The sequence below is a fragment of the Sander vitreus genome, chromosome 10 (genome assembly GCF_031162955.1).
Source record: "Sander vitreus isolate 19-12246 chromosome 10, sanVit1, whole genome shotgun sequence".
Classification (NCBI taxonomy): domain Eukaryota; kingdom Metazoa; phylum Chordata; class Actinopteri; order Perciformes; family Percidae; genus Sander; species Sander vitreus.
The window spans coordinates 20903885-20917398 of record NC_135864.1 but is presented as its reverse complement, the minus strand read 5'-3'; the positions used below and the strand labels follow the sequence as shown (position 1 = coordinate 20917398).

At 41.4% G+C, this 13514-nt stretch overlaps 2 protein-coding genes and 1 pseudogene across 2 annotated transcripts; 1 reads left to right on the top strand and 2 right to left on the bottom strand.

Moving 5' to 3' along the window:
• Positions 1 to 455: 455 nt before the first annotated feature.
• Positions 456 to 6992, bottom strand: nsdhl (NAD(P) dependent 3-beta-hydroxysteroid dehydrogenase NSDHL). Its single transcript, XM_078260872.1, has 8 exons — positions 6930 to 6992; positions 6735 to 6798; positions 6474 to 6635; positions 6018 to 6164; positions 5790 to 5918; positions 5044 to 5186; positions 3637 to 3739; positions 456 to 3097 (listed from the first exon to the last, which is right to left on the bottom strand). The coding sequence occupies exons 2-8, from the start codon at positions 6753 to 6755 to the stop codon at positions 2765 to 2767; spliced, it is 1038 nt and encodes a 345-aa protein (XP_078116998.1). The 5' UTR covers positions 6756 to 6798; positions 6930 to 6992; the 3' UTR covers positions 456 to 2764.
• A 1208-nt stretch (positions 6993 to 8200) lies between these two features.
• cetn2 (centrin, EF-hand protein, 2) lies at positions 8201 to 10508 on the top strand. The gene is made up of 5 exons (XM_078261486.1): positions 8201 to 8460; positions 8684 to 8848; positions 8937 to 9065; positions 9375 to 9512; positions 9711 to 10508. The coding sequence occupies exons 1-5, from the start codon at positions 8458 to 8460 to the stop codon at positions 9798 to 9800; spliced, it is 525 nt and encodes a 174-aa protein (XP_078117612.1). The 5' UTR covers positions 8201 to 8457; the 3' UTR covers positions 9801 to 10508.
• Positions 10509 to 10827: 319 nt separating this feature from the next.
• LOC144524802 (uncharacterized) lies at positions 10828 to 12528 on the bottom strand (annotated as a pseudogene).
• Between the last annotated feature and the right edge of the window lie 986 nt (positions 12529 to 13514).

The following is a 13514-nucleotide window of genomic DNA, read 5'->3' as shown; positions in this document are numbered from 1 at the left end:
TGTGTGTGTGTGTGTGTGTGTGTGTGTGTGTGTGTGTGTGTGTGTGTGTGTGTGTGTGTTTGTGTGTGTGTGTGTGTGTGTGTGAGAATAATAGGGGTTGCTAAGAACATTTTTGTTTTCTACACCTGCGCTGTATTCATGGGAGTTGGCAAGCACATACCTGTCGTACAGGTGGCTGACAATGAATTTTGAGAACCAGCAAGGAAAAGGGAAGAGGGCGATGACAAGGTGCACAGCACGGCAAACATAAAGGAATCGTCTCGCAGCAACACCTCCTGTGGGAACGCTCCTCTCATGCTCACTGGATAGGAAATCTCTCATCTCTCTCTCATTAAAATGAGATCAAGAACAATACACACAACTGAACTGAGATAACAAACAGAAACAGTGGCCCACACGTCAATAAAAAAATAACATAAAAGCCACTCTCATTTGGAATTAATTCTTTTTTTTTTAACAATCTGTTTATTGGATTTTACATAGTTATAAAACAAACAGGCAAACAATACTGTTTGGAATTAATTGAATTCTAATTTTATATTTGAAAGAGAGTACTTTCATTTGTTTTTGTACATAGAAAAGTGAATCCACCACCTTAATGATCAAATGTATTACATAATCAGAGTCTTGTACAAGTCAATGATGACTTAGTTTCACCTTTAGCAGTACATAATCTAGGTATAGAGGCAGCCAAAACCTATTACAAACAATATGTTTGATCAATATGAGTGACTGTGTCTGTTTGTATAAGTGAAACCAAGAAAAAAAGTCTATGCTCAGGCAATTGTCCAACAATTTCTTCAACAAATTGCAACAAAAAGCACGTTCTGTGCGACTAGCCACAGTATGCACTCTTTGAAAACACAACGTGGAGGTCAGCTGACCATTGTTTTAGTACAAAGTACTGTGCATGCATTTAACAAAGTCTTTTGAAATTGGAATCAGGGTGTGAGTTGATTTCGCAACATCTGGTGGAGAGGAAATTAACAAGTCTGAGAGCTAAGTTTCACTGGGGTGAGCACACTGTTAAGTGAAGACACTCAAGTCTATTATCTACCTGGATCCCTCTCACTGTGAACAAGAAACCAGTCAGACGGCCTTTCCCGGTGATGCTGACTCTAGCAGTGAATCATTAAGGTGCTGCTGCCACAGAATTAAAATAAGAATGCAAAGTATCTGAACTTAACCTCCACCTGGTTGTCACCACACCAAGACACGGAATGACAAAAATGCTTCACCTAGAAAAGGCAAAATCTTTGTAGCAGCTAATTAATACATTTGACACAAATACTGAGAAAATTAGGCCCTATTGTGTTTACAAGTTCCTCAGCTATATAACTTTATCATTAAAATGACAGAACTACGCATGGATTACAATAGTTTATGATGCATTTTCATTGCCCATTCCATTATTGTATTTGACGTCGTTGAATATTATTTTAACAGTTTGCGTAACTCGTAGAAAACACATACCAGAGATACTCCAGTATCAGAGAGAAGGTACGTGTTTGGAACGTACGTGTTTTGAATGTTTGTGAATCACGTATACAGAATGTGGAAATACACTAAATGGCCAAAAGTATGTGGAGACAAATTAGTCCCATATATACATTGAAATGATCATTCCTCCTGTCCATATTTGCCATGAAGTGATCCCTTCCTAATGCAATTCCAATACTAAGAGATAGCCCTTGTTCTGTGTAAAATTCATTACGTTCAGCTTAAGCTAATATGAGACCTTAGCAGTCTGATTTTGTTATATCAATAAGGAAGCTTTAAAGTTTCAGTGTGTTTAGTGCAAAATCCACAGTAGGTTTGATCCATTGTTTTGTTTATATCAGTCTGCTAAAGCCTCATATTGGCCTTGGCTGAACTTTGAAATGCATTTTTGCACACCACGAAGACCGTGGATTTTTATCCCCAAATTCTTGCATTGGAATCGCATTAGGAGGGGATGCTTTCATGGCCAGTATGGACAGGAAAAACAATCACTGGAACCAAAACATGTTTTATTGTGCATATGAGTATGTATTGTCTTAGGACAGACTTGAAAAAGAGTGAACCTATGCTCTGAACTATAGAAAGTAATACGCTGCTATATATTTCCGCCTCCATTCTTTTAGGAAGGCTTTCCACAATTTCACACAGTGGCATTGAGCACAAGGGGTTTGGTTCTGTTGAACCAAGAAAGGCCCAATAGTATCTAAAGTATCTATGTATGCTGCTTACTTTGTTCCAAACAGCTTATCCCAAACTAAATAAAACCGCCCCAGCTCAAAAATACACATCCCTGACCACATACGTTTGGCCATGTAATGTCATCCTTTTAAACAATCATTTTCATGCAAGTTGTATCAGGAGAATCATGGTTTAGTGGAATACATTAAGGCATTTAACAGCAGCATATCAACAGTTGTACGGCACACTATAATATTTGTAAGTCTTTGCAGTTTTCACAGTGTAAGATCAGTATATTTATGTTGCCATAAGCAGTGGTTTACGGTTTACTAAGTGCTGTAAAACTTTGGAAAGACCAGACTGCAGTGTGTTGACCAAAACTAGAATCATTTGCTACCATCTGCTGGTAAAAATGGTACATAACCGTTGAAAAGGCACACAAATGGTACACATCGTGAGGTTTGAATAAAGTCTGTTCCCTCATTTTGAATTGTCCATTCAGGGTGATCTTATCACTTTATTCTCAGTGAGTGTAACTGTACATCCTTGTACACATCTCTCAGCAGCCTTTACCTCCATTCTACTATCAAGCCCCTTGTCTGAGGTGAGGGTAGCTCTGCACTGTGCGTGCTATCCCATCCTTCAGACTGACTACGGGTTTGTAGCCCAGGTCCTGCTTGGCGCGGTCACAGCTGTAGTAGTGGTGGGTTCCAGCCAGAGCCACTCTCATTGGTGTAAAGGTGGGTTTAAAGGACACTAGAGGGCGCAGGATGAGGGCCAGCAGCCAGAGGAGCAGGGCCAGTCCGTACACAAGAGCGTAGGGCAGGTGGTAGCGGGGAGCAGCATATCCCAGACCCACCAACACCTCAGACATGAAGTCCCAGAATCTAACTGGCTCATCATTGGTGATGTGGTACGGCTGAAAGTGAAGCGTAGGAGAGTTAAGATGTACAGTATTTGTAAGAGCCAATTAGTGCTCTTGGTATAAATAGGAACCAATCTTTGGTTCCTCAGGTGCAACCCGGAAGCACATACAGTTTTTGACTTTACATGTAGAGGCTAAGCCCAAGCTTTAAGCCCGTGAGGTGCTCTTCCACGGGTAGAGTAATTGACGCACTTTTTACCTTTTTGATCAATGAAAGTCCAAGTCATATTTGCAGTTAACACCATTGGTTCCATTTATTTCCATGAGCTTTTAATTGGTTTTCCAGACAAATTACTGTTTGTGTATGCTTGTGTGGTGTTGGTGTGCGTGTGTCTGTGTGTCCAAAAACTGTATGTGCTTCCGGGTTGCACCTGAGGAACCAAAGACTGCTTCCTATTTATACCAAGAGCACTAATTGGCTCTTACAGTATTCATTTGAAATTCAGTTGTTGAAGTTCGTGTGTGACTAGCAATATGATTTCACAGAGAGCATCCTTTAAACCGGCTCTCTGTTAGATTTTATCGTTACTCACTTTTCCACATATGGGGGAGTCCGACCTCAGGCGTTCAGCAGCCAGGATGTGGCCATAAACTACATTCTCCACAAAGGTGAAATCCACCAGATTGGTCCCATCACTGCAGAAAGCAAAGACAGAGAATTAAATAAAGAAATATACCAATAAGCACTAAGGATCTGAAAAACAAGCGTTAACTAGCATTTAATAATTCAGCACCCTGGTACAGTAATCTATGGGTCTAAGCTACTACCTTAATACTAATTTCCACTTTTCATGTGTCAGGGGAGTAGATAGTAGGACGGTGAGTGAGTTAATAAGTAGGTGTATAAAGGTGCGGGTGTACTCGCACTCGACATCGTGCGCGGGGCGCCGTAGATGGCGCGCGCCCTACGAGCACGCACAGAGACGTTTATGCTCAACGCATTGTTCGTTGCAGTACACTCCGAAACACCAGAGGGCGTACAGACAAAATAATCTGTGAATGAGCAAGAAGTAGTAGAGAAGAAGAAACCAGAAGTTAAGGAAAGCAGGCTGCCTGGCAACAGTAGTAAACACATCCATGTTAAACCACCGACGTACCGCGAAATATTACATTTATCTACTCTAATCATTAACGTGACTGTTGTTTATCTCCAAATCAAAATGACTGTCTGCCTGCGACACTGTGAAGAACACTCTTTACATGAAGCCGTTTCTTAGCTTTGATTAAACGATCTCTCATGTTTTTCCACACTCTCCAGCTAAATGTTTCTTCTGTGGTGTCTCTCTCTAAACACATATAATAACATGTACAGATGAACCTGTTCTTCCCAGCCGACCGTGTGGAACTGAAAGCGCAGCGCACGCAGTGGGTGCGTAGTTAAAAAAAATTCAGAGGTGCACGACCACGCGCCACGACAGCTTGCGAGGCCTTCGCGCTGGAAACGACAGCCGCGGTGACATCATCTTATAGCGCGCGCGTCCCTTGCACCGAGAACACCGCGGCTACCATAAACCTAGCTTAAGTGGGTTTTAGAGATAATACAATTTCAGAATTCAGTATTTTTGACGACAGTGTGATACATGCAGATTTGATGATTTTAGAAGCGTATTCTTTATTCAGTAAGTAAGTTTACACATTGCACGGGCTTTCACAAGCTGTGCATTTATACTTAGGAAGCCAAATCGAGCCCACACAGAGTTCAGGTTTGGGAGAGCACGAACAGTCTCCTTGTCATTCTTTTTATCTACCATTCTTATTTATTAAGTTCATGTTCGTAACTAATTTTACGTTACGAACATGATCCTCAATAAGTGATACATATTTGTATTTTTTTTACTATTTTTACAGTGATTATTGCTAAAACAAGAGCCATTCATTCTATGTCTAGAAGTAGTTTAACTAGTTGGATTGGCATAAATGGTTAAACCCCTATGGCTTACCCAATGATGAACTTCATCTTGCCCCTGCGAGCCGTGTCCACTAGGATAGGAACCAGCTGTGGGTCCCGAGGGCCAAAGATGCCATGAGGCCGGATGGCAACTGTGAGGAAACCCTTCTCCTTGTCACAGGCCTCGAGGACCAGCTAAAACACAAAGACAGTATGAAATATTCAACTCTGCATACCGCAAAAATACTATGATCATTTGCTCTCTTCTCTCTCGTGGATGTAGGACCGATTGTTAAGGGCAAGGAGCAGATGACATGCAAATAACGGAGGAGGTCTTGGAAAAAAGTACTCACTACTGCTGAATATGATATTATGTCGTTGTATGATGCTGATCAAAATAAAGCTAAGTGTAGACAAATAAAATGTGAGGAAGGAGGAAATTCCAAAAACGATTAAATCATTGATTAATTAAATCACTTTTAACTTTTCAAATCAGGAGGAGGTGGAACATGGGCTAGCATCGATTGGATTTAGTATATCACAGGTCATAACACAAACAACTAAATCATAGCTATTTGCTATTTATAGCCTCCATTTCAAACCGCCTTTGATTTGAGCAAGGAACCGTTCTTTCTCTTCTTTCTTTTTCATTCCTTGGGCTTGAGGAAGGACACAAGTACCAATGTGGAGAAAACATGCAAACTCTACGAAGAAATGAACCAAACAATCTTGTTTCGAGGAAATAGCACCAACTGGGCTACTCTGGTAGACAAATACTAAAAAATACCACATTCCTACCTTTTCTTGCTCAATCTTGGTCTCTGTGTAATAGTCGATGGGCTTCTTGGCGTATGGTAGATCCTCTCTTCCATTCTTAATGTCTGTCCCTTCAAACACCACACTGGCACTGCTTGTCAGGACCAGTTTCTGGCAAAAATCAAACAGTTACAACCCTTCAATGGCATCTTTCATCCTTGGCATAAACAAAAAAGAAAAGCCCAGCTTCTCATCCCCTGGCTGCCTAACCTGTACTCCAGCCTCGATGCAAGCCTGAATGACAGTGCGTGTGCCCTGAATGTTGACCCTCTCAAATAGCCCGCGGTCATCGCTGGCAGGGGCTGGGGAGGCACAGTGGAAGACCAGGGACACGTCCTTCATAGCTGGCAGCAGAGCCTGGAGCAGAGTGAGACAGACACCTCAGTGACAGCTATTGACAATTGCATCAGAAGAGTCATTGGTCCAGGTCAGAGATATGTTTTAAAGTTTTTTTGGGGGGCAAGTCTCAAGAGTTCATTGGCAAACGTCAAGTCAACAGCAAGAATTTCAGGTTTAAAACCTTGATACTCTATTTGAACATTGTCCTGGCAAAGCAGCCTATCATTACAAACCTGAGATCTACTCCTTTCAATGTGTAGGCCTGGTTATTAATCATAGCCTACATGCAGGTCTGGTCCAGACGGAGAGGAGTAGTCATAGTCTCACCTGTTTGTCGCAGAGGTCTCCCTGGTGGAAGGTGACACCAGACAGCTCGTAGCTCTGACGGATGTCAAACACAGAAACAGAATAGCCTCGATCCAACAGCTTCTCCACCAAGTGTCTGCCCAGAAAACCAGACCCCCCGATGACTGCACACCGTTTATTACTCTGTATGACACAGCAGAAAGCGATTATTGATACATGTCAAGCAAATTAAACAGCACTAGTTTCGTGAAATGTTGAAGCAGATTTGCACCATAAACTCACCGGTCGAACGCGCGTGGCCATAATGAGTAAAAAGTGACCAATAGGTAAGCGAGAGTATCAGGCACTGTTGTGAAAAAAATATATCATTTACAGGTGGAATAGTCAGTCACGAAGAGTGTTCCTAACTATTTAATACACAGGGCATGTGACAACTTTTAACGTAAGAAATACGCAATACTGTAGCCTACTATTTACCTGCAGTCAGCGCGTGCAACTAATCGAACTGTCTGAATCTGCTGAGTGAGAAGTGCTCTGTGATTGGTCGAGCTAAAGCTCAGCACGAAGGTGACGTTAGATAATAGCCAATGGTGTAAAAGATACGTCAAAGAACGCCACAATTTAAACCAATCGTAGACCACAAACTGAAAGACCACGCCCCGCCTGGAATGCGTTAGACCCTCTTTTTACAGTCACTGGTCACACCAAAGATTCTCCATAACGTCCGACCAATGATCCAGAGAGGAAATGTGAAACCTCATTTTTACCTATATACAGTCTATGATTTTTACAGTCTATGTGTGAAACTTGTTTTAAGTAGGCTTCCATAAACGTTTTCTCTTCTCCTGTTTTTTTTGTTTTAGTATTTGTCAGTTTTGCAATTTAGTAAACATGAAGAACATGAACGAAAAGAGACAGATTAAACCAATGTACATATAACTGCCCAAATACCAGTTGATTTCTGCCTTATAGCCTAAAATGATCCAAATGGAAGTACAGCATGAATGAAGGAATAAAAGAAAAAAACATACCACGATGAAAAAAAAGGATAGCCTAATAGCAAAAGTAAAAGAAACAGCTACATAAAAAGAAGTTTATCTTTTGAGGTGATGTGAGTAGCCATACCTGTGCCACTGTGCATGCTGTACTGTTGACCATTACAATAATAATATTTGGTGTTGGGTGCACATAGGTAATCCGAACTCTATTATACAATTAGTATCTTATTGTTTCATATTATTACATAGCTATATATTATATTCAATTAATATTTTCACCTTTTAATTATCATTAGCTATTCCCGATTATCTTATTCTCTATATTACTATAATCTTCTTTTCTATAGAAGAAGCTCTGATCTGAGGTCTGCTGACACTAGAGGGTGTATTGAGGCAATTTCAAATAGCAGCACGAGCGAATGCACAATTTGTATTATGCAATATTATATATCTGCATGTAAATATGACACAAAGACATCCCCATTTTCCATATTGTGTTTCAGCGTTTTATATTTCTATTGGGAAATCCAAGGCGGTTTCACATCAGTCTCGAACAGCTCTGTAATTTCTGATCGTGTCTTACGCCCCGTGGTCTTCAGCAACCAATCATCTTTTTGCCCGACGGGTGCGTTTGATTTTTACTCCCACTCGTAGCTGTCCGTAGCCTGTTTTAATTCCTCAATGGCCATTCAATATTTGGCTTGTCTGCTGGCACACAGGGTGAACAAATCTAACGCCTGGGCTCCCTGACGGCAGATCCTGGACAGCAAAACCTGTGCGTGTTGTTAGCAAGAAACGGTCATTTTCTGCACATTTTAGCAACCGTTCCTGCGAAATAAATAGAAATAAGTAGAAGGAAAAGAGACTATCTTACATTCAGGGTAATTAAACGCTAAATGCGAGCAACTGATGTAAAGTATAAATGATAGGGAGGCTTCATCAGAGGAAAACATAGCGATTAGATTAGATTTGCAGTTCCCTTTTGTCAGTCAAATAAACAGCAAGTAATGGTGAGTAAATATGTTTCATAATAACCCAATCTTTGTTAGTGTGTGGCATTTGAGTCACAAATGATGGATATTTACATGCTTTCTTTATAGGTCTGGGGAAAAGCGGATTTCTACTCAGACACCTCTCTCATTCTGCTGTTATCATAGACATGGTGACTCCGGTGTCTGCTGTGACCACTAAGATGTGTTTCCCCTCTGCATCTCCTCTTGCTTTCCCCACCAGGCGACCAGTGCCAAGAGACCATCCCTGCAGGGTCCTGTGCCACCTCCTCGCAAGAAGACGACTCCCAAACCAGAGCTGACCGAGGAGCAGAAGCAGGAGATCAGGGAGGCCTTTGAGCTGTTTGACACCGATGGATCTGGATTCATCGATGTCAAGGAGCTCAAGGTAATAGTGCCCGGACGCTGATCACAATCACACATGTATGAGGGAAGGGAGAGTTTTCTATGTGTTCTTCACTCTCACACTGTGCCAGGTTGCAATGAGAGCTCTGGGGTTTGAACCAAAGAAAGAGGAGATCAAGAAGATGATTGGTGACGTGGATAAGGACGGCACAGGGAAAATCTCCTTCGCTGACTTCCTCTCTGTCATGACACAGAAAATGGTAGGTATCTGTGTCAAGAAATATATTATATATGCATTCCCAACCGTCTTTAATTCTCTTTAGTTTTAAAGCGAGTCACTGGTTTTATCCTACAGATTGCAGTTTGTGTATTAGAGTCCACAACCTTAACTTTACGCTATCAGCCCTATTTAGATTATCACTGACTATACTGGTATTGCTTTTCTTCGGCACACACCCAAACTGACCACATTTCTTTGAGTTTAGGATGTGGTTGTTCTTCGACAACGACATACCTCCTGCACAATTGTAGTTTTTGGTGAAACTACTCTCCATCTTCTCTGATTTTAGGCCGAGAAGGACTCCAAAGAGGAGATCCTGAAAGCTTTCCGCCTGTTTGATGACGACGAGACGGGCAAGATCTCGTTCAAGAATCTGAAGAGAGTAGCCAAAGAACTGGGAGAGAACCTCACAGATGAAGAGCTGCAGGTATAAAGCCCATCAATGTGGAATAAAACAACATTCAGATATGAGTAACACTTACAGCAGACTACTGTAACTTACAGGCCGGTTGTGTTTCCAAGCCAAAGGCTCAGTTATGGCAACGGAACATTTGCTTATGAATGCTATCAAACTAGCTTGATTTGCTTCCTCCATTTCATCTCCTCTTTTATTGTGTCTGTGAAGGAAATGATAGATGAAGCAGACAGGGATGGAGACGGAGAAGTGAACCAGCAGGAGTTCCTGCGCATTATGAAGAAAACCTGCCTCTACTGAAGGAAGTCGGTGATGAGGGTCGAGGGGACAAGTGGTGGTTTAACATATAATGCTGCTTATATATCTCCCTTCCCTTATTATTGTGTCATGCCATACATTTCCACTTATAATGAGTCCATCAAAAGTTTTACTTTCACATACTACACTGAACGGAAGTTGTTAAATATGTGTGGTCAAATACCAATTATCCTTTACATAATAATTGTAAATGTAATAATACATTTGCCAAACACAGTAAGAGAATACTCTCTTTCTTGTTTGGAATGCTGCATACTTTTATGAAGAGTACATTGATAATACTATTATATTGGTTATTAATTGTCAAGAAATTCTCAGTGCCTACGTCAATACGGTGACAAACAGTACATTCCAATGCTTTGATTAGTAATTGTTTGTGCATTAAGTTTCATCCATCTGTAGATTGTTTGGTTTACACTTTCATGTTGTGGATCTTGTAACCGCTAATGATTGGGTGAGCGCTGTCTCACCTCAGTGCTGCCAGTGGATTTGTGCCAGTGCCTCTTAAAAGGGATGATCCCACTGTCTTTAAAATGTGATTGTGTGTGTTTTTCTTGTAGCATCAAGTATTTATCCCTCTGTTGTGTAACTACTCTATAATATACAAAATACTCTGTATTCTTGGCATTTTGTATGATACATAGTGACTTTAATGAATGTTTGAGGTACAAATTAAATATCTTAAATCAGTGTTGTTTTTTATTTTTCATTATTAGCATCCCTCATTGATCCAGCAGTTATCAGTGTTTGAACAGCTTGACTCCATTAATTTGTTTTTTACTCACATTTATTATTCTACTGCTGCTGCTAATAAATAAATGGTTTACAGGAAGATGCTGCTACCTTACCACAGCCTAGCTCTCCAACCTTACTATTTCAAACAATCAAATATAAGTGTAGTGCAAGAAATGTGGAAACGTTGCTGTGCTGAACAGGAAGATACTGCTCTTCTCATTCAGGCAGCACAGGCAAAACTGTTATGTTTTATAAATAGCAGCTCTTCCAACGACTAACTTTCGTTGTTGACTTTGTTCCCGTGTGCAGCCTGTCGTATCCTTTGCTGCAGCTCCCGTGAGCGGTAGCCATAAACCAGAGGGATGAGTGACACCCCCAGGTTTTAGATGATGGTGGCTGCTGTGTCAAGAGCGTCACTGTGCAGGCAGCCAGGGATCAGGTAGCTTTCCATGACCAAAGGAACAGAAAAGAGGATGGTCTGAGCTGCTTGGAGGGTCAGGGTCACACACGCTGTCTTGGTGCAGAGCAGTCCTACACGCATCTCCCAGCAGAGCAGTTCCCACAGTGCAGTAAAGCACTAGAGCTGATGTCCCTGACAGGCAGGGTGTAAGGATGAGATGTTGACAGCGGGGGAGGGTAAAATTGACCTAGACGGTGCTGAGGCTGATACCCAAAGCCACACTGCTGAGCACAGCTGATAAGGCCCATATGGCTGCAACAGTCACTCTCTTCCATTGAGGATACATCAAGAATTCATAGCGCAGGGGCCACTTGACAGCTACAAAGCGGTCCACAGCCAGAGCGGTGCTCAGGAAGAGGTCAACCTGCGCAAACAAAGTGAAGACATAAAGTGGATGTAGTTACCTGCCATGTCAATATTTTAGAAGTGCAGTTTTCATAATGAGGTAATTCAGAGCAGGCAGGCTGTCGGCAGAGAGTAGAAAGTGTCTAAGTCATATTATATATATATATATATATATATATATATATATATATATATATATATATATATATAACTCATATTAGCTTTTGTTTAACTCAAGAAGTTATTTACTTACAGTAATTTGGACCTACATTAGGAAGGGCTATTTTCTTGGCCAATACGGTCAAACAATTACTGTGACCAATAACTATTTCTAAGTACTTATGGCCTATGGGCAATGTGATATCCTATTCTTTAAACCTGAGTGATGCTGATCCATGTCCAAAAGAGCAGGAAGTTGCCCTTTCCAAGTGGTCTTTATTTACAGAAAAAAATAAGTTGTAAGTGGTGGCGGTGTGGTGATGACGCAGTGGATATGATACATGCCTTTGGTGTGGGAGATCTGGGTTCAATTCCCATTGTGATACAACAACCAATGTGTCCCTGAGCAAGACACTTAACCCCAAGTTGCTCCAGAGGCGTGTGACCTCTGACATATGTAGCAATTGTAAGTTGCTTAATGACATGTAATGTAAGTAACCTCTACTATAACTGTCAAACTGGTGTATAAATCATACTCAGTGTGACTAAAACAAATATGAATCTATTGCATAAATATAATTAATGTTTCACAAACCAATGAGCAGGCCTGGTTAGCAGCACAGATGATTACACACTGGGTCACAGGTATACCTTCTCTTAAGAGAACTTTGATTGCCCAGAGCAGCTGCTGAAATGGCAATAACGGAGATCATTTAGGTCAAAGGGCATATTATCATCATCTCAGTTAACAAAAGATGTACTGGAAAGGTCCAAAGTCAAAAAGAGAAGACATACCTGGATGTTGTCACACAAGCGGAGGTGTGTGAGGAGCAGGAAGCGAGTGTGTCTGAGAAGGGATGGGGAGCGCATGATGACCAGAAGTAACGGAACACTGAGCGCCATGTTCAAGGTGCAGCTCACACACATGGTGACCATCTTAACCAGGTGGTAGATGGTGGGGTTCATCTGTGTCTGGGCCTCTAGTGATGTCACATTGCAGTGGATATCCATGACATAAAGCTCCCTCTGATCTGCCTTCCAGACATCCTTGTTAAAAACATCAAAAATACACATCAGAGGCATCCACGGAGCTTAAAAACCAACTAAAATCATTTGTACCTCATCTAAAATAGGGGGAAAAATGTAATAAACTCACCCTTACATCTGTTTCAAAGGTGCTCTTCTCTCTTGAGCAGGGGTCTTCAATGTTTTTTTAGGCCAAGGACCCCTAGCTGAAAAAGAGACTGAGCAGGGAGCCCCTACTACATATATTGTAGTTGCATATTAAACTGGGCCTACAATAACGTGTAGAGTGGGGCCTAAAGCCTTCATACACACCTTTTTATGGTGCGTACAATACCAAGCTTTTAAAATAAAAATTGTTGGCATCTTCATATATTTATACATCATGTTTTAATGTTGAAATGTGGCACAGTGACTCCTTAAAGGTGCTGTAAGCGATGTCACACGTTTTTTAGGCTACAACATTTTTTGTCACATACAGCAAACATCTCCTCACTATCCGCGAACTGCCTGTCCCCTGAACACACTGTAAAAAAAAAACGCGGTCTCTGTAGACAGCTCAGGCTCCACAAACGGCAACAAAAACAAACTGCGCCAACCTGCACCACGAAACATAACAAACAGTGTTCCAGCCAATAACCGACAAGAAGGATTTGGGGGGGGGTTAGTGCGCGGACAGGAGGGGGAGGGGACGGGATGAGGAGGAGGGAGGGGCGAGCTAGCCTCCATTCTGCTTGACAATACTTCGAACGTCAACAAGAAGTGACGTCACCCAACATTGCTTAGAGCACCTTTAAGCTTAACTCTATCTGTGGATGGCTGCCTTACCTATAGGCTAGTAAGCCTATCATCAATGTTGTGTACATTAAAAAAAAAGATTTATCTTTACTCATTATGTTGGATTCATGTTAATGTATATTTTCAGACATATTTTCTTTTTAAACCATTGATCAGTGATTTGGTGGCACCCCTGC